At 41.7% G+C, this 21917-nt stretch overlaps 1 protein-coding gene across 1 annotated transcript in view; it reads right to left on the reverse strand.

Annotated features, from left to right (window-relative positions):
• DNAH1 (dynein axonemal heavy chain 1) overlaps positions 1-21917 on the reverse strand; it is a 1256292-nt gene that overhangs the window by 62536 nt on the left and 1171839 nt on the right. The window contains exon 75 of the mRNA XM_085624793.1: positions 1457-1601. Within this exon, the coding sequence (XP_085480919.1) occupies positions 1457-1601 (145 nt within the window). The remainder of the gene's footprint in view (positions 1-1456; positions 1602-21917) is intronic.

A 21917-nucleotide genomic window follows, 5' to 3' on the forward strand; every position in this document is an offset into this window, starting at 1 on the left:
TTGGGTCCCACTGTCACCCACTGAATTAGCGGTCTACCCGCCGTATTTAGATGTTGTGGGGTCTATGGCCGCAAGACCGCCCGAGTCCTGACGGCTCTGCTAGAATAGTCGTCTTGTGTCAACAGTGCCATAGGCAAAAGTGGCTTTCAGAGGGAGTCCCGCCAAGAAACCGCAGAGCAAATTATGATGTGCCTTTCTGTCGCAGCAACTATGGTAGGAACACCGCCATACTCTAGTTGGCGGAATCGATGAAAGAGGTAAAAACATAACTTTCTTTGGGTTCCCACTTCTGTTTCTGACCTGACCTCACTGTCAAGGTCCTCCCTGTGCAGCTACTCTTTGACCATGACACAAAGCCACCCGCTGTCGCAAGAATCTGTGGCTGTACATTCAACAGTGTGTGTATGTTGTTGGCGTGCAATGTTATATGTTCATAACAAGTGCATTACACATATTGACCCACAACATTTATGTTTAGTGAGATAATGATGAGTAGTACTAGCCTGTCTCCACACCCCCATGGCCTCACTCCATCAGTACTCCACCGCCAGGACATCGCCAGCACAACGGGAACATCTAAATCGGCTCAGTGCAATCCAGCTGGCCTGACGGTGATGGAGTACTGTTAGCCAGCAGTGAATACCACTGACACGGCGGACCGCAGTCTGTTCATGCCACATCTAAATACGGCAGTCAGAATGCTGTCAGCTTGACAGATTACTTGGAACCGCCTCTGCGGCGGGGGACGACGGTAATTCTGCCAAGATTTAAATCAGGACTAATGTCCCTTTCACATTGAAGTAACCCTAACAGTCAAGTAAGGATAAAAAACAGAGGAGATAAGCCCCCACCCACATAGTGTGTCTTGCTTTGTTATCATCCATCACTATCCTAATAGTTAGTTTGGTTCCTCAGTAGGGGCTGTCTATATATTTGGATGCTGGTTGATAGACACAGTGGGAAAGACTATATGGACATGCCGTTTTTCCATAAAAAGGATACACATGTTCTCTCCATTGTGCAATTTTCTTTTGAAGAAGTGTTTGTATTATTTGAAAGTCGTATTAGGTCAAGTTTTACAGGGATTCATAGTTATAAGATGTAGAGAAAAAGTATCCGTTGACATTTCCCTCTGGTGAATGTCGGGACTCACCGAACAGGAATACCTAACTACTCAGAAAGGTACACCCAAGTTCTAGTGATGAAGATTTTTGAAATTCCTGGATAGTCTTAAGACCACCGTGGTTGATAAACAAAGCTCCTATCAAAAATCGTAAATCCTCTTGAAATTCAATTATTTGTATGCATTCGTTCATTGTTACTGAGTTTATCCTATCATTCTTACTGCCATGCTGATGACTGCCAACATGCTGGACATTAAATGTGACTCATCATATATCCTTACAAGTATCATTCAGAAAACTTGCATACATCTGTACCATGACAACAGTTTTACCTTTCCTTTCCAGAGTTCTGGTACAGCATTGTTATACAGGCTGCTGGACATCAACTCAAGCTGAGAAGACATCACCACCAAACCCTTGAGTGCTTTTAGTAGGTCGTTCAACGTCTGAGTAATTTCTTTAAGCAGCCGATTATACCTGAATTACAAAAGAGGAAATATATGTGACAATACCTTGATACAGTCCACTTACACCAATATTTCAAGTAATATTTGAACCCAACAAATATGAGACTTAATCTAGATAGTAGTGTGTTTAAAACTGTGGTATAGTGTACTGAGTAAGTTCAAGTTTGGGGTTAGCAAATGATAGGATGGATATGAGCAGAGTGAAGGGTAAAGACAGGCATGTTAGAAAGGGACATTGTCGAAATGCATATGTTAAAATGGGTATGATGAAGATGGCAAAGTTGAAGATATGCCACATTGAAAGGAGTGTAACAGGGACAAACAGGGTACATTAAAAGTGGAACAATTGCATATTGGTGAAGCGGTACATGCTATGAGAGGCATACTAAGAGGTATAGTAGGGAAAAGCTTCAAAAACGTAATGCATTGCGCTTTCTTCTTCTGTGGTCAGACACCTTGAACATTCAATGACTGCATGTCCTTATATAAAGGTCAACAATATCGGCATACATAAATATTGTTTGCACAATACTGTATACAACTATATTGTCATGGTAAGTATATACACTGGTTAGGATAGATTTATTATTCTTAACTCCACATCTATTTACCTGGATGTCATAGTGGCAGTCGATATAGTGGGTGCAATACATTTGTTGTACAATTCCATCACATAGAATATATTGGCCACGCCCACCACCATATTCCTCTTTTATGGTTATTTTTTCTCTTTTTATTGAGTTATCCAGTGATGTTTCAAATGTTCATTCATATTTATATCATAAGAAACTTACAAAAAGGATAAAGCGTAAAGCGTTATTGTCCACAAGTATCAAATAAGTAACCTATATATATTGATTCCTAACAAATCGTTTTCCTATTTTGGTGGACTCACATTCCAAGTTGCCTAGTTCTCCTGCTTACTGTCTGATCTCTGAGCACTGATTCATAATTCTAAAATTCTAAAGTCCCTAGTTTGTCTTCAGTCTTATGTCTAACATAGAAGAACAGAATGACATTTTTTTATAGTATGCTGCCATCGCAAGTAAGGGAAAAAAAGATTCCTAAAGTACCGCACTTCTCATGTATTCAATAGTAATCAAAGAAGGAAAAGTTAGCATTGGATAGAGGTACCAGCTCGGAACACCCTCTGGCAAGTCCTCACCAAATGACGACAAACACCTTTTTTCATAATCGTACATAATGACATTCTTACATGATAAATGTTTTGCCACTTTGCAATATCTTTATTCACGACCTTTAACTCCTGTTTTGATGGTGGATTACAATCTTTCCACCTTTTCTCTATTGTTCTACAGGTTTCTAATGTTCCTACAAACAGCATATATATGATATATTCGACACAGAACTAAATTCAACATTCACAGATGAGCCCCCCAAAATGTTAGTGAAACATCCATAAAAATCATATTGGTAGATAGAACTTGATGAAAAGAAACAAATGTCAACACACTGCTTCCCTGAGACCATGCCTGTATGCATGTATGGCTTGAATGTACTATCTCATCTAAAAACAAAACTATGTTCCTAAAGTATTTAAATATGCTAATCCTCTGAAATTTTGAAGGTTTTTCAGTAAATTGACCTGTAGGGGAATCCAAATCTAAGTGACATCTTATAGCAGTCTTCGTGATTCAAGCTCTTTCTTCTCTGTGCATATAAGTATAACAGAGGGCACAACTTATTATGCTGATTATACACCTTTCAGTAGAGACTCTAGCATCCTGAAAGTATATGCTACCCTACAATTAAAAGGGGCCAAATGGGATTTGGAGTCGTTCTGGTGGACAATCATATTTTTCTCAACTCAAGCTCTTCTCTGGAAACCAACCCATTACATGTACAATCAAAAAGTATTTTCTCTGGGGAGAAAGCATACACTTAGTAGGACACTTAATTGGAGATGGCTTGCTAAAATCTTGATATTTCTAGTTACAAAAGTATGTTCCCGCTAATAACCTTGATGGTAAGGGGACTTAGCTCGTCAAATAAGCATTAGAGGATTTTGAACTATCAGAAGGAACAAATTGTAGATGTTATCTTTTTGCCAGAGACCCACTGAATGCAGGGTCATCAGCATAGATTATGCCATAGACTTTAATCTGCTAAAATCTTTGTTTCAGACTCTTCAAGACTGGAGCGCTGGCTTACTGTAGCGAAACTCGGCCACACTACAAATCCCAAAAGGCCTTGCGAACGGCCACGCCCACGGGGCTGGGTATTTAATTACATATAGGTGGAACCTGCAACTTGAATGTCAGCAGTGATTAACAGCCTGAGAAGAAGGGCAGAGGCCCGAAACGCGTCGGCTTTGAGGACATTGCTGTTCACATCTCTCTGACGTTTACTGCAGCCTTGAATAAATGTTTAAAGCAAATCTATCTTGTGAGGAATCCTTCGTTTGAGGTAAACTTGCAGATTGTTGTATAACGGTGAACCTGGCCGTGAGGGAGTCCCGCTGTGTTCTAGCGGATCTGGGTGGTGCCAACCGGCGTACACAGTTAAACAGGTGCTTGTTTTCAAGGCGCTGAGGTGTTGGCAAACGCTTGGAGGATGATAGAAGAGCATCCACTGTGGAATAATTTTAACTGATGAATACCGTCATTGCAAGTTGGCTCACTGTAGCGAAACTCGGCCACACTACAAATCCCAAAAGGCCATGCGAACGGCCACGCCCACGGGGCTGGGTATTTAATTAAATATAGCTGCTCACATCTCTCTGACGTTTGATGCAGCCTTGAATAAATGTTTAAAGCAAATCTACCTTGAGAGGTAAACTTGCAGATTGAGATATATATATATATATATATATATATATATATATATATTATCTACTGGCGGTCGCCAGTAGATAGTTATAGTTAGGGCCTATTTTCCATAGGAAATCCACAACATTCTATTGGGAATATCTTTGGCGCCGACTGACGAATCTTCGCGAAATTCTCCAAACTTTTGGCCAGCTCCGCTCCGCTCCTACCCTGAAAGTTTTGCGGTGATCCGTGAAGCGGGGGCCGAGAAAAAAGGGGGTCCCAAAACGCGTTTTCCCCATGCAATTTCCAATAGGATCTGTTGTCGCAGCTACAGCCCGAACCGCTGAACGGAATGACACCAAATTTGGCAAAGAGGTAGTCCTCAGTTCGGACTTGTGCCTTTTGCATATTTGCTGTGAATCTGTTCAGTAGTTCCTGAGAAAATTAGGGTAAAAAAGTTAGTGATATCTATGGCCGGGGAGGATCCGCGGACCGTACCCGCACCGTAAGCGCACCCTCCCCGAACGGAGCACGCACCCTCCCGATCGCGCACTGAATGCTAATTGGCTGTCGAGCGTCTCTCTACATTCGAAACCAGGAACTGTTGGCGGCCATTTTCTGCCTCGGTAGAAGCGAGGCTGAAGATGGAAGGGGAATAAGTGTGTAAAAGATATAAAGGGGGCAGAGTGGAAATACTCTGACCCTCTAGATCTGCTTAGGGGGTCCCAGAAGGACCCCCTGTAGCCCCCCTTTTTAAAAAAAAACAAAAAGCGGCGAAATGCGCGCACGGTGCGCGCATCCTATCACGTTGGATGCACGGATTCTCTTGCGGTGGGTGCGCGGATCCACGGCAACTTTTTTTGAAAAACGACAAGAAATCATTGGTTGTATAACAACTTTCTACACTGAAAGGTAGGGTGTATATTTTTGTTTTTTAAAGGTATGATTGTTATTGGATAACAAAAACAGATTGTAAGGAACATTATATATGATAAGCTGATATGTTGAAAAGTCAAGCACACTTCCTGTACTGTGTAGGAACATTGTGTGCTGAACTTGTGACCTGTGTGCTCAGTACAGTGTTCCATGACCTGTTTCTATGGTAACAGGCAGAAGGCAGATTGGGGGAAGGGTTGAAATGTATTTCAGTTGGAAAGGGTTGAAATGTTTAACCAATAGAAATGTGTCGTTTGCTTTTGAGTTTATGTGCGAAGGATTGTGATTTGATGTTTACATGTATAAGTGTGGAAAATGAAAGGGAAACTTTTTCATTCTTTGCTTTTGCTGAGAGGTGCACAGTGCAGAGATTCTGTAAAAGAAAATATGGTGAGTGATTGATATACTCCTTAATCTACAAAAGGACTTGAAAGATGAGTTATTTAATTGTGAGGGGATGTATGTAGACTATTTTGATTTTAATCAGACTAATGTATTTTTCCTGCTAAAGTGTAGGGAGTACTTTTTTTCTCTACAATGTGTGTGCATGTAGAAACCATTCTGTGATAGGCATTTGTGTTTTTCATGTGTTTGTAGACAGATAACTGTGCAGTTTTTATATTTTGGTAGAATTTGAAACCAGTCATTGTTCATGAATTTGTGAAATGAGTTATGTTATGTTTCTATACTAAAATGTAGTACTACTTCTAGATGAAGAAATGTGTTTTGATATAGTGCAAGGGATAGTGTTGTTTGTCTAGAATCACACAGTGAGTCCATGTGCATTTGCGAACCACTGTGAGAGAAGCATTTGGTAATATCGTGTATTTGCTGACAGATAACTGTTTTAAAACCAGTCAGGTTGTCAAGTTTTAGTAGCATTAGAAGACAGTTATGGCTTATGCTTTCATTAAATGAGTCAGGCATTGACAGTAAATTGCAGTCGTGAAATATGTAGATTGTGTGCAGTTCCCTTACCACTTGCACTGTAGTGAATGAGTTTTGGTAAACTCATAGGGATAGTGGTGCTTGTCTAGAATCACACGGTGAGTTAGTGTGTATGTGGGATCAGTGTGAGAGAATCATTTGGTAACATCATGTATTTGCTGACAGATAACTGTTTTAAAATCTGTCATGTTGTGAAGTTTTAGTAGCATTAGAATCCAGTCTTTGCTTATATGTTGATTAAATGAGTCCTGCTTTGACACTGATGTGCTGTACTTAAATATGTAGATTGTGTGCAGTCCCCTTACCCCTTCCACAGTAGTGAATGAGTTTTGGTAAAGTCCTAGGATAGTGTTGATTGCCTAAAATCACACTGTGAGTCTGTGTGCATTTGGGTAAGGATTGTGAGAGAAGCATTTGGAAACATTGTGTATTTACTGACAGATAACTGTTTTAAAACCTGTCATGTTGTCAAGTTTAGTAGCATTAGAAGCCAGTCTTTGCTTATGCGTTGATTAAATTAGTCAGGCATTGACATTAAAGTGTAGTCGTGAAATATGTAGATTGTGTGCAGTTCCTTTACCACTTCACTGTAGTGAATGAGTTTTGGTAAACTCCTAGGAATAGTGTTGTATGTCTAGAATCACACTGTGAGTCTGTGTGCATTTGGGAACCACTGTGAGAGAAGTGTTTGGTAACATCGTGTATTTGCTGACAGATAAGTGTTGTAAAACATGTCATGTTGTCAAGTTTTAGTAGCATTAGAAGACAGTTATGGCTTATGCTTTCATTATATGAGTCAGGCATTGACAGCAAATTGCAGTTGTGAAATATGTAGATTGTGTGCAGTTCCGTTACCACTTGCACTGTAGTGAATGAGTTTTGGTAAACTCATAGGGATAGTGGTGCTTGTCTAGAATCACACTGTGAGTTAGCGTGTATTTGGGATCACTGTGAGAGAAGCATTTGGTAACATCATGTATTTGCTGACAGATAACTGTTTTAAAATCTGTCATGTTGTGAAGTTTTAGTAGGATTAGAATCCAGTCTTTGCTTATGCGTTGATTAAATGAGTCATGCTTTGACACTGATGTGGTGTACTTAAATATGTAGATTGTGTGCAGTACCATTAACTCTTCCAGAGTAGTGAATGATTTTTGGTAAACTCCTAGGTATAGTGGTTGTTGTCTAGAATTACACTGTGAGTCTGTGTGCATTTGAGAACCACTGTGAGAGAAGCATTTGGTAACATCATGTATTTGCTGACAGATAACTAATTTAAAACCTCTCATGTTGTCAAGTTTTAGTAGCATTAGAAGCTAGTCTTTGCTTATGCATTGATCAAATGAGTCAGGGTTTGACACTAAGGTGCAGTACCATGTACTATTCTGTTCACTGTGGCAGAACTGAAAATTTAAAAGTTTTACCTAAGCACTGTCCTAGAAGTAGTCCGATTATTTAGTCAGTTTCTAAGAACCAAATAGACTGCTTCAAATGTCTATGCAGTATGCATGTAGTGTTCTAACATACTATAGACTTGTCTTTTACACCTTCAATTCCCTAGTCAGTATCCATACACTTCCAGGAAACATCCTGTCACTTCCTTTGCAGTCCTCTAGAGATCCATTCAACAGTATGTACTAATCCATTCACTGTGCCAAAACCCAAACACTTATAAATTCACAAAGACACTCTCTTTCCAGTACTCTTATGATTCAGTCACTGCCTAAGTATTCATGCACTGAGCCAGGTCTTAGCACATGGACTTCTTCAAACCCCTATCCACTATGCATGCAGTCCTCTAAGCACCTACACACTTGTCTTTCATACCTTCAATTCCCCAGTCAGTATCCGTACTAATCCATTCACTGCGCCAAACCCTAATAAATTCACCCAGGCACTCTCCTTGCAGTACTCTAATCATTCAGTCAGTACCCAAGTACTCATCCAGTGACCGAGGCCTTAGTATATGGACTGCTTCAAACCCTTATCCACTATGCATACAGTCCTCTAACCACCTACACAATTGTCTTTCTCACCTTCAATTCCCTAGTCAGTATCCATACACTTCCAGGAAATACCCTGTCACTCCCTTTGCAGTCCTCTAGTGACCCATTCAGCACCATGTACTAATCCATTCACTGTGCTAAAACCCAAACACTTATAAATTCACCAAGATACTATCTTTGCAGTACTCTAATCATTCAGTCACTGCCTAAGTATTCATATACTGAGCCAGGCCTTAGCACATGGACGGTTTCAAACCCCTATGCACTATGCATGCAGTCTTCTAACCACCTAGACACTTGTCTTTCACACTTTAAATTTCCTAGTCAGTATTCATACAGTCCAGCACTTGTGACTGCTTTTGCACTCCTCTAGTGACCCATTCAGTACCAAGTACTAATCCATTCCCTGTGCGAAAAGCCTAGCACTTATAAATTCACCTAGGCACTCTCCTTGCTGTACTCTAATCATTCAGTCAGTACCCAAGTAGTCATGCAGTGAGCCAGGCCTTAGCACATGGACTGCTTTAAATGCCTATGCAGTATGGATGCAGTCCTCTAATCACCTACACAGTTGTGTTTCACACCTTCAATTCCCTAGTTAGTATTCATACTCTTCTAGCAAACACCCTGTCACTCACCCAGTGTGTATCCTTATAGTACTGTAATCATTTAGTCAGGTAGCATGTAGTCTTTTAGTGAGGTAGGCTTTAGGGCATGAACTGCTTCAAAGTAGTATGCACTATGCATGTAGTGTTTTAACGATCGTCTCACTTGTGGTTCAGGGCTATAGTTTCTTAGTCAGTTTTTATATAAAATGTGTTTGTACAGTAATGGAATAGTATAAATTTGAAAGTTATTAATATACATTTATTTGTGATTCTTTTTTACAGATACAGACCAGGAGTGTTTCTCATCTGTTTGCACTCTTCTCGTGCAAGATTGTTTGGATGAAGGGTCCTTAGGTGTTTCATCATACTTGCTGTGCCGCACGAGTATTCTTTGTTAGGATCCCCTCGTAACAGAACTCTTTGGCAAATCTTGCGAATGAAGAAGGTGGCATTGGTCTTTGTTTGTCCCTTGGAAAAAGTTAAAAATTTCTTCACCACTGAAGAAAAACGTTGTGGGCGTGGTGCCTTCTGCAAAAAAAATTCCTCAGATTCGGTAAATATTTTAAAGCGGCAACATTTACAGTTTTTGTAAGTTAAACGTATAAAATTTTGTTAGATGTATACATTTTATATATCTGTTATTTTTTTTCTTGTGGTATTTTGTTGAGAATACCATGTTGTTTTTTTTTTAACAATCTTTCTGATTTTCCAGGTCTGTCATCGACATCCGTGGTTCCCACAGGAGTGTTCCGCCTTGTTGTTTTGTATTATTGTTGTTACATTTTTTTTTTTTTTTTGTCCTCATTTGCCAAACCCTTATGTGTGAAGAAGGAAATCCGCCACCCACCATTTTGTGCTATCTTGTCCTGCCCACCAAACCCTTTAGTGTGCTATGGACAATTGCACAAAAAACAAAAGAAACAAATTGGCGGGAGAAGGAGCAAACAACACACAAAAAAGGACGACCTTCAGAAACTCCATCTAGGCATATTTCAACCTGTTTGGACCAGAAAGACGAATGAAGACCCTTGTTATAGGTCCATGAAGCAGGGAAGCTGGCATAATCATAGGACCCGGGGAAAAAAAAAAAAAAAAAAAAAAAAAACCCCGGGAGACCTACTTCCACTGTATCAAATAGTCCCAAAAGGCAATTTTCTTTTTTTTCATGCTACAGGGTCTAGCCAGGTCTACTTTAGAAACTTCATATAGGGACGATAACCATCCCATATATGTTGGAGGAGCTGTGTCCACACAAAATCTGCAAATCTGTCTCCTAGCCAACAGGATTGAAAAAAACAGGAAGGATCTGGCAGGCCCTAGGATATTTTCGTCAAGCCCAAAGAAAATCAAAGGGAGAGTATTACTAAGAGTGATATTTAGCATAGAAGATAGTGCTTCTATCACCTCTTCCCAAAAACGACTAATGGCTGGGCACTCTTTAAACATATGAACATCCGAGGCCTCAACTAGGTCACATTTGTTGCATTTTTTTCCATGTTGAAATTTGGCTAACTTTTGGGGGGACAGATAAGCACGATGTAAAGTGAAAAGATGGTTTCGCCTCAACCAGGCTGGCTTCACGATTTTATATAGTAAACTAAATGAGTTTGACCACAGCTGCTGGCACTGTTCGCCGATGTTACTGCCCCATAACACCTCAGGGAGGGTTGTGTCGTCATCTATCTCCTCCAAGATCGCCCAATACCAACATGCGACCTCCTTTCCCCCCACTGGCCTTGTCACCAATAGGTTTTCTAAGTTGCTGTATTTTCCCAAGGAGACTCCCTTTCTTTTCAAGGCCTGAGCCCAGCTAGTCAGCTGTACATACTTGAAGTAAGATAGACCTGGCCCGACTTTCTCCCGCAAAGCCTCCCAAGGTAGCATTGAACCACCACCTATCAGCTCTCCCCAGTTCAAAAAACCGGCTTCCTTTATTGGACCTGCCAGTCTGTCTTTAAGACATAAGGGAGTACCTGGTGAATCCCATATAGGTGCTAAGTTGGAAAAATAACACAACCCTGTTCTATTTCTGATTGTGGACCAACTCCTAGCCAAAGATTGTAGAGTTTTTAATTTTATTTTTTTAAAGAATTTCTGGTCTCCAAACTTAAAAAGAAAGCAGTCAGATGGAAGATCAGACCCCTCCAACATAGCTCGGAACATCCTCCCTCTAGAGTTGTCCTCTGATGTTTTTAGGAGCATTCTAGAGTAGGATAGTTGGAACGCCCAGGCATAGTATTGGATGTCTGGTGACGTAAGGCCTCCTTTCTCTCTCCTTCTCCTCAGCTTTTTCCAGGCCAATCACGAAGCTCGATTCATCCAAATAAAAGAGTTAATACCTTGTTGACATTTAGATATTTTTTTAATGTCAAAAGCCATAGGGATAGAGTTAAACAAAAAGGTATATTTGGGTAGGATAGACATTTTTATAAGGTTTGTCCTCCCAAAGATGGATAAAGGGAGGTGATTCCATGCCTTTAGTTTTTTCTGACATTGCTTATATACTCGGTCAAGATTAAAGGTGGTGATTTTGCTTATATCTTGGGTAATTCTAATTCCAAGATACCGCATGGAGGGCACTACCTCCACCTGTGTGTTGGGGGAATTCCAGGCCATAATTTCTGTTTTCTCTGAATTTATGTGGTACCCAGAGATTTTACCAAACTCCTCAGCTTTTCTAATCACAGAGGGGAGAGCCAAGTCGAGGTTTGATGTCATAATGAGTATGTCATCGGCATATAGGGCAACCCGCCTTTCCCACCCTCCAAAGCTAAATGATGGAATACTAGCCTCCTCTCTAAGAATCTGTGCAAAAGGTTCAATATAGAGGTTAAAAAGGAGAGGGGAAAGTGGGCAGCCCTGCCTTGTACCTCTCGAAATTCCAAAAGACTCTGTTAGAGAATTGTTTACATTGAGTCTTGCCGTCGGGGCCTTGTATATAAGTGAAATCATGCGGCAGAAATTTTCGGGCAAATTGAATTTCTTCAAAACTGCAGCCAGATAGGACCAGTTTACTCTATCAACGGCCTTAGTCGCATCCAACGTAAAGGCAGCCAGAGGCAGAGAAAAAGTGGTGGCGATATCAATTGCCCCTACCAGATCGTGTGTGAGGTCAGCTAAGTGTCTGCCCTTTATAAAGCCCTTTTGGTCTTCATGAACTAAAGAGCTTATCGCCTTCCCCAACCTAGTTGTCATTATAGCCGCAAAGATTTTATAGTCGTTGTTGAGAAGCGAGATCGGGCGATATGACCCACAATCCTTCAAGTCTTTCCCTGGTTTAGGTATTAAGACCACCGTGGCATCATTCCAGGATTTTGGAAGGTCCCGGCCCTTCAAGAGGATGTTATTAAAAACAGAGGCCAAAACCGGGGTGATCTCGTCTATGAGGGCCTTATAGAATTCCCCTGGTAACCCATCAGGGCCTGCTGCCTTTCCCCGCTTTACCTGCCCCAAAGCCTTCCTGATTTCTTCAACGGAGATCTCATTCTCCAACATCTTACTATGCTCTGGGGATAACTTTGGCAGGGAAATTTGATCTAACCAGGCCTCCCTCTCTGCCTTGTCTTCCCGGATATCTTCCTTATAGATTTTCTGAAAGAAGTCCCGGAAAGCCCCGCCTATTTCATCCTTAGTAATACGGGTAACAGCTTCCCCCTCCACCTTAATCTCTCTGATATAGTTTCGAGCTTGGTCGGATTTGGTTTTCCAAGCTAGTATTTTTCCAGCAGCCTCACCAAACTCAAAATGAGAGATTTTACTCGCCTCCCACCTTCTAGAGACCCTAGTTTGTAATACATTTTCTAGGTCCAACTTTAACTCTCTATGTCTTTTGTATAGTGCCCCTGATCTAATTTGGGGGTCCAGGATGTTTTCAATGCTCTTCATTTCCCTCTCCAGATTGTCAATACCTTCCCTATATTTCTTCCTTCTATAGGAGGCTCTATGCATGATACTCCCCCCCCTCCAAAAAGCTTTTAAGGCATCCCACATAATATGCAGATCTGTTGAGCCTATATTTGCCTCCATAAAATGAAGTGTCTCTGATCGTAAAAAGTTGACTTCCTCATTTTCTAACAGAATAGTGCGGTCAAATGACCAGGAAGTATAGCACTGTTTGTGCTCAAGCTTCAATACAAAAGAGATGGCCGAATGGTCGGAAAGATGTGAGGGAAGGTAGGAAATGTCTACCAATAGCTCTTTCAAACTAAAACTAAAGAAAGCATAGTCTATCCTAGACACGTGATTGTATTTAAAATTCCGAAAAGAGACCCCCAGTGTGTCCCCAGCCTTTTCCCTCCAAACATCTGCGAGCCCCAATTGTGACATTGCTATTAGGAGGTCTTGTCTAGATCTTGATAAAACACAGGCTCTGGATTTGGGAGACTTATCTAGCTTTGGGTCTAAGACGATGTTGAAGTCACCCATCCAAATAACTGGGTCCTGGAAGGCCAATAGATTGTCTCGAATAGTATTTAGATGGGAGGAATCATCCTGATTGGGGCCGTAATACCCGGCCAGTGTGAGGAGAAAACCATCCAACGTTACCCTTACAATGAGCCACCTACCACTCCTATCTTCCCTATACTCAATGATTTGAACCTTAGCTTGTTTTTTAAAAATAAAAAGGACCCCCCTAATATTTGCTGATTGATCTGTGCAAATAAAACTGTCTACCCATTTTTCCTTTTTCAAGAACTCTGTTGTTTCACCCTTGAGGAGGTGTGTCTCCTGGATGACAATGACCTGCGCCGGGGAGTCCTTCAAATACTGAAAGATCTTTTTTCTCCTGCTCCCAGTACGCAGGCCATTGACATTCCAAGATAGAAAATTTAGCTGAGTCATTTCGTCCAGCAGTCACCACCCCCCCCTTCCTCTTTCAGGTTTCCTACAACTAAGTTGGCATAACTTTCCCTACATTTATTTGGGCATGAGACAAGCAGTATCAAATTATTAAAGCTTTCCTTAGGCTTGGATTTTAGAGGATTATTTTTATTTTTACCCTTACCACCCCGTGCAACTCCCCCCCCCCCCCCCCGGAAAACCCTACCCAACCTATACTGGACAGGTGAAATGCCAGTTTTACGCCCTCTTTCTCCTCCACCCTCCTTTCTCCTCCCCCTCCCCTCCACCAAACTCAAAAACTGCATGGTGTGTCCCAAACAGAACATATTTACAAATTCTGAAATATTTTCCCCTTCATTTCTTTTTCCTCTTTTATTTATTTTTTTTTTTTTTGAACGCAAACAGTTTTATTATATATATATATATATATATATATATATTTTTTTTTATTCTTTAAAACCCCCCTACAGCTCATGTAAGACTGATTAGATTTGTAACCTGGTAGGGGTTTTACTGCCTCTTCATCTTTGTGACCCAAAAATAGCAGAGGGAAGACTCCAAAAAATTTTTTATTTTTTTTTCACCTGTTCCTTCATTGCCTTCTCAATCTTAAAGGGTTCCAGCACCTCCCCGAGGAAGATCTTTTAATGAGTTCAACATCTCGTCCGCCTCAAGAGGAGATCTAATATTGTGCATTTTGTTATTAAACATCACACGCAAAAAAGCATTAATTCTCATCTCCACTGTTGTACCATGGCCACGAAATTTTTCCATCCTTTGACCTAATTCCCACTGACGATCCCAGGTGGCTTTAGACAGGTCAGAACGGATCTCGAAAGGAAAGTCAGGGCCTCTTAGAGACTTATTTTTTAAGGCCAAGGTTAAGATTTTTTCTTTAATTGAATAGGTAAGAAAGTTGACCAAAATCTTCCTGGGCTTTTCTCTGCCAGGTTTTAAGTGGAAGTGGTCCCTGTGGATCCTTTGGATATCGCTCCCCAAAGTAGCTAGTGATTCCTCTAGATTGAGTGAGTCCTTGAGCAGGTTTATGACGAAGCTTTTGATGTCGCTCCCCTCTTTTCCCTCGGGAACCTTCAGAAGTCGGAGGTTGTTTCTTCTCGAAAAATTTTCCAAGCTTTCCACCCTCTCACGAAACACATCCCCCTCTCTTTGCAAATTATGGATTTTTGCTTGGGCTGAACTTAGGTTGGTTTTAAGCTCCTCTACAGTGCCTTCGAGGGTTTCTATCCTCTCATTGAGCCGATCTACTTTACGCTCCAATACATCGCAGGCAGCCCTTATCTCAGATTGGTTCTCTGCAGAGATCATAAACCCCTGCTTTATATCTGCTTTTAAAGAGTTTAGCAGAGATTCTATCGAAGAACAGGCTATGGCCGCCCCGTTGTCGCAAAACTCTCGCCTATCTAGAAGTCCAGGGGATTGATCGGGGCATGTAGTTTGCTTCACAAGAGCCTCAGTAGATGTTAATCTCTCTGGTTCTATCAATAAACCGCCCTGTGGGGTTAGGACAACTTGTGGACTAACACCCCCCTTAGGTGTTGTTTCCTCCGCTGCCCTGACATCTTCTGCAGCCTGCTTCTCGTGGTCCAATCCAGGCGCTGGTAAAATTATATCCGCTGAGGGAGAAGCTACCCTTTGAGATGCCATTTTCTTGTGAAGACCTGGACATATAGGGCTGCAATCTTGATTGGAAAGGTGGGGTTTTGAAATGGACAGAACTTGGGGCAGGACTTTAAAAAAAGAGCGCAAGGAGGGTGTGATGCGAGATGGTTTAAGCTCTCCTTGCCTCCCCTTAACAGCCTCTCTCATAAGCCCTCTCTGGGGACCTAATGAATCAGCAGCAACATCCCCCTCCTGCAATCTACTCTTGCTGCTACACTCAGCAAAAGATGCCTGAGTACCGTGCCTGCCCTTCGCCCCCCCTCCTCTGCCCCTAACCTTTCGTAATTTACCTTTAACAACTTTCTTTCTGCAGGAGGTTAGATCAGGGCTCTCAAGAAAAACAGATTCCCCCCCTCCGATACTCTGTCCGTGATCAGCAGCATTTCCTGACTCAGCTCCACATGTCACCGGGGCTTCAGAAGGCTCCGACGAGGGGGGGGCCTGAAAGGAAAAGGTCCCAATCCCTCTACCCCCCGTCACCTTACCACAGACTCCATGCACTGTTCTGCCACGGAGGAGACCTCGAGCCGCTGCGCTGCGGCCGCGTCGTAACTCCACGGCTGCAGCTTCCCAACGCCGTGGCAGGGAGAGCCCAGGGACAGAGGCGTAGGTGGGGGCGGGAACCCGATCCAAGGCTCTCAAACTCATCCGCTGAAAAATCAAGCCAGTCTGGGAGAGGTGAGAAAACCCCTCGCTCCGAGACGCCGTATAAACTCAACACACTAGCAGAGGAGAGAGAGGAGCGGAGAGCTTCTCCGAGGACGTGCGCTACCGCTCAGCACGCGGGCGCCATGTTTTCCCCAATGTGTGAAACAAGGACCTCCCTTTATCCATCTTTGGGAGGACAAACCTTATAAAAATGTCTATCCTACCCAAATATACCTTTTTGTTTAACTCTATCCCTATGGCTTTTGACATTAAACAAATATCTAAATGTCAACAAGGTATTAACTCTTTTATTTGGATGAATCGAGCTTCGAGATTGGCCTGGAAAAAGCTGAGGAGAAGGAGAGACAAAGGAGGCCTTACGTCACCAGACATCCAATACTATGCCTGGGCGTTCCAACTATCCTACTCTAGAATGCTCCTAAAAATATCAGAGGACAAGTCTAGAGGGAGGATGTTCCGAGCTATGTTGGAGGGGTCTGATCTTCCATCTGACTGCTTTCTTTTTAAGTTTGGAGACCAGAAATTCTTTAAAAAAATAAAATTAAAAACTCTACAATCTTTGGCTAGGAGTTGGTCCACAATCAGAAATAGAACAGGGTTGTGTTATTTTTCCAACTTAGCACCTATATGGGATTCACCAGGTACTCCCTTATGTCTTAAAGACAGACTGGCAGGTCCAATAAAGGAAGCCGGTTTTTTGAACTGGGGAGAGCTGATAGGTGGTGGTTCAATGCTACCTTGGGAGGCTTTGCGGGAGAAAGTCGGGCCAGGTCTATCTTACTTCAAGTATGTACAGCTGACTAGCTGGGCTCAGGCCTTAAAAAGAAAGGGAGTCTCCTTGGGAAAATACAGCAACTTAGAAAACCTATTGGTGACAAGGCCAGGGGGGGGAAAGGAGGTCGCATGTTGGTATTGGGCGATCTTGGAGGAGATAGATGACGACACAACCCTCCCTGAGGTGTTATGGGGCAGTAACATCGGCGAACAGTGCCAGCAGCTGTGGTCAAACTCATTTAGTTTACTATTTAAAATCGTGAAGCCAGCCTGGTTGAGGCGAAACCATCTTTTCACTTTACATCGTGCTTATCTGTCCCCCCAAAAGTTAGCCAAATTTCAACATGGAAAAAAATGCAACAAATGTGACCTAGTTGAGGCCTCGGATGTTCATATGTTTAAAGAGTGCCCAGCCATTAGTCGTTTTTGGGAAGAGGTGATAGAAGCACTATCTTCTATGCTAAATATCACTCTTAGTAATACTCTCCCTTTGATTTTCTTTGGGCTTGACGAAAATATCCTAGGGCCTGCCAGATCTAGGCCTGGGCAGTAAATTTCATTCCGTTTGCGGAATTTGCGGAATTTGGGTAATTTCGCGTTCCGCGGAGAACGCGAAATTGCCCAAAAAGCTGCGTTCCGCGACTTCGCGAAATTTTTTGCTTGTTCGCGTTCTCAATATGCGTGTTCGCGAGATATTTCACCCCGAGCACGCAAACAGCGATAGCGAACAGGAAAAAAGTATCGCGAACAAGCAATTCCGCGTGTTCGCGGAATTTCTGCGTGTTCGCGGAGATTTTTTACCGTTTCGCGGAGATTTGCGGAACGCGATTACGCAAATTCCACCCACCCCTAGCCAGATCCTTCCTGTTTTTTTCAATCCTGTTGGCTAGGAGACAGATTTGCAGATTTTGGGTGGACACAGCTCCTCCAACATATATGGGATGGTTATCGTCCCTATATGAAGTTTCTAAAGTAGACCTGGCTAGACCCTGTAGCATGAAAAAAAAGAAAATTGTCTTTTGGGACTATTTGATACAGTGAAAGTAGGTCTCCCGGGGTTTTTTTTTTTTTTTTTTTCCCCCGGGTCCTATGATTATGCCAGCTTCCCTGCTCCATGGACCTATAACAAGGGTCTTCATTCGTCTTTCTGGTCCAAACAGGTTGAAATATGCCTAGATGGAGTTTCTGAAGGTCGTCCTTTTTTGTGTGTTGTTTGCTCCTTCTCCCGCCAATTTGTTTCTTTTGTTTTTTGTGCAATTGTCCATAGCACACTAAAGGGTTTGGTGGGCAGGACAAGATAGCACAAAATGGTGGTTGGCGGATTTCCTTCTTCACACATAAGGGTTTGGCAAATGAGGACAGGGGATCTTTACCTACAGGGGAAACCAGCCACATAATCTGAGCATAAATACCCACATTAGTACAACTTTTAATTGTACATTTCTTTAAACTGATGGATATCCGAATCGATGAATTGTTGTTACATTTTGTTTATTAGTTTATTGTTTATATTTATGTTAATAAAAAAATAAAGTTTGAAAATAGTTTATCGTTTATATATTTATTATAAAAAAAATAAAGTTTGGAAAAAAAATTAATAATGTTTTTGGTTGTTCTCTTAACTGCTGTGTGACTCTTTCTTGTTCTTATTACTGTTATTTGATGGAGTCCACCATGGTGTTACATTTTGGGGCACTTATCGATGGAATACTGGTGATATCTGCAGTTTGCACCAACTTCTGAATAGTGTGTTAGATTTATCTCAACTTTACTTCCGTTAAAGTGCTTATAATGAAATGGAGAGTAGCCGTTCCCGTGCAAAAAGACACGAGGTGCACCTTTGCGATTTATTCTAAATACTATAATCCTGTATTGTATTGCACTGAGGTATTGGCTGCACTTACAGTGTACACACAAAATCTATTAAGAAATCTCATTGTATTTATATTGATTGGGAATTATGCGTCATGTGCTGGATCTTGACGAGATACACTGCTCAGTTTGTATATTGTTGTGCACACGAAAAAAATCACATCACAACTTTCACACCAATTGCAATGCGAAACAAATTCCGGCGATAAGACACGTTAGCACCAGGGATTTTACACCTGCTTTCTGCTGGTGTTAAGCAGGACAACTACCTGCACCATGAAAGGGAACACAGCCAAGAGCCACACCAGAACACCCACAGGTGCCATAGAGTCAATGAGCATGATACAGGGATACCCATGAGGGCCAGAAGACTCATCTCAACAACTGCAGGACCGCCAATGCCCCCCAAACCCACATCTTAGTAAGTGTGTCCCTGTGGTCAGTGTCTTAGCATGATAGGCACGAGCCCTGCAACATCACAGTGTGCTGTCACCTCAGCGTTGGCAGTGAGCCTGGATGTGTAGCTACGTACGCATCCTCCTGCATGCACAACTGTCGTGTGCTGGTCTGTCGTTCACAGGTCAGTGCAGGGGTGTGCCTATCCGGCAAGGGGAACGGGGTGTCTCGGACATGTCCGTGTACAGGAAGTGCGGTAAGTGTGTCTCTGTGTTCTGGTGTGGCCTGTTACAAGAGCCATAGCAGTCGATGTTGTAAAGTGGCATGCACCACCTCCAAACGGCACTGTGATGTTGTAGTTGGAATGTAGCAGGAGATGCGCAAATAGGCATTACAATGGCGTGCCGTACGAGTGCACGAGATACAACAGCTCACCGTACAAAAGTGTGGGGGCTTGTGGGAGGGAGGAGCAGCCATTTGGCAACATAACACTCAGTGAACTCGACCATGTGCCACATGCTGGGCATCTCATCCATGATGACCACGGTCGCAGACATCCCACAACACCAACGACTGGCCTTTGTACACATCCTCTATGAATGCAGCGTGGTTTTCACTTCTATGCTCGTTCAGTGGTGTGATGTTGGCAGGTTGTGTGACTTGTGCTCCTTGTTGGTGTGTTTCATTTTGGCCATTGTTAGTCTATATGTGTGTTGTACTTAATTGTGCATGTGTGCCATTCTGCCCATCTCCCCCCCCCTCCCCCCACTCCCTGCTTCTTCCTTTTCCTAGTGCTGTTGTGTCTATAATTTTGTTGCTGCACACATAAATACATGTAAAGAATAAATTAGAATAGTTCCTTGATTCTTTTAGGTTTCAAAACTTCTCTATTGGTTTCTTTTTAATTTTCCATATGAACCGTTTTTTTTAATATTCAACAACACATAGAAGTCAGAAGTGCAACGTATTCTATCAACACACTTTCTAGAACATTCTACAATACGTGCAGGTTAAAAGTTCATCAATTTTTTAAAACTTTACGATATTTTTTGTAACATTTTCTTGAAAATTTAACGACACGTGCAGGTTAAAAGTTGACGATTGTTTTAAGTTTGAACAGTGCCTTCCAAATGCAAGTAGCAGGTGTGGTTGAGCTGAGCAAATGTTATCCTATGATATGTACTCCACGTTGAAACTGCTTTTTCTTAACCAATCACAAAGATGCTTTTCCACAAAACTAATGTGCACCCTACTTTTAAAAAAGAATGCTTTTCATGATATCTTCAGAGATAAGTTATAGATAGGTATTAGCATTTAAAAAACCTTTGAAATTCACTGAAAAAACCATAGGTTTCATGCACGTTATAGTTAGGAATTGGCATTTAAAAAACCTTTGAAATTCATTGAAAAAAACCAAAGGTTTCAGGGGCGTTATAGTTAGGAATTGGCATTTAAAAAACCTTAGAAATTCACTGAAAAAAACATACGTTTCAGGGGCGTTATAGTTAGCTGGACATTTTCCTCGTACAAAACCCTAGAAATTCCCCTGTTATAGTTAGTTCAGCTAACTATAACTCGCGCCCCCGCAATGCACTGCTGATGACGTCACATATTACATCACTCATGACATGGTCAGTGACATCACTGATGACATCACTGATGACATCTCAAATGATATCACTGATGACATCACTGATGACGTCATCCATTGAGTATGTGTTTCTGAACAGTTTTAATATGTTTAATATATATAGGGAAAGGCCTGTTGAAGAATAAGTGGGTGTACAAGTGTGTGAATGGGTGATTTTCTAGGTGCGTAACTGACTCTATAAGTGAGTCATTAAATGTATCTTACTGCAGACTAGTGATTAAACTGTGTGAATGTCTGTATCTGTCTGTCTGTTGGTGTATAAGTGGCTGCATGGTTTTGTGAATAGCAATATGAGTGTCTCTACGGGTTATTGATTGGTTGTCTGAGTATCTGTATGGGTGCCTGAGTGTATGTGTGGGTGGGGTGTGTGTGACTCTGTGCATAGATGTGTGAGTGGGTAATTCAATGGTTGCATGGTTTTAAGAGTGCAACTGTGATGGACTGTATGGTTGGGTGAGTGTATGTATGAGTGTGTTAGTGATTGAATGTATATCTCAGTTGTACATGTGACAGTAACTACATATGTGAAACACAGTGTATATGTGTATAAGAGTAAATAACTGTCTATATGTGAGAGTGTGTGATTGCGGGACTGGCTGTATGGATGAGTGTGTGCTTGTACTAGTAATTGAATAAGTGTCAAAACATTTTAGTATTTTTATGAGTAAGTGAACTTGAGTGTGTTTAACTGTATAGGTGAGTCAATTGGACTGTGTTTAATTATTTGCACAACTGACTAGGTGTGTCAGTACCTCAATGGATGATTGGCAGTGTGTGAGTGTCTATATATGTGTATAAATGCATATGATAGTCTTGTACGGAGTGACTGTAAGTATGAGTGACTGTACAGGTGAGTGAGTGGAGGTGCATGTAGACCTAAGAGTCAATGAGTGGGTATGTAGTTATTGGTATTGGAGTATCTATGGTTTTCAAAATGTCCGTCTGAAATTTTGAGTTGGTGTATCAAAAGTTATATTAGGGTGTGAGAAGGTGTACTAATTTATCACATAGATAATGTCATCAGTGATGTCATCAGTGATGTCATTTGAGATGTCATCAGTGATGTCATCAGTGATGTCACTGACCATGTCATGAGTGATGTAATATGTGACGTCATCAGCAGTGCATTGCGGGTGCGCGAGTTATAGATAGCTGAACTAACTATAACAGGGG

This window comes from Triturus cristatus, chromosome 9 (genome assembly GCF_964204655.1).
Source record: "Triturus cristatus chromosome 9, aTriCri1.1, whole genome shotgun sequence".
Lineage (NCBI taxonomy): Eukaryota > Metazoa > Chordata > Amphibia > Caudata > Salamandridae > Triturus > Triturus cristatus.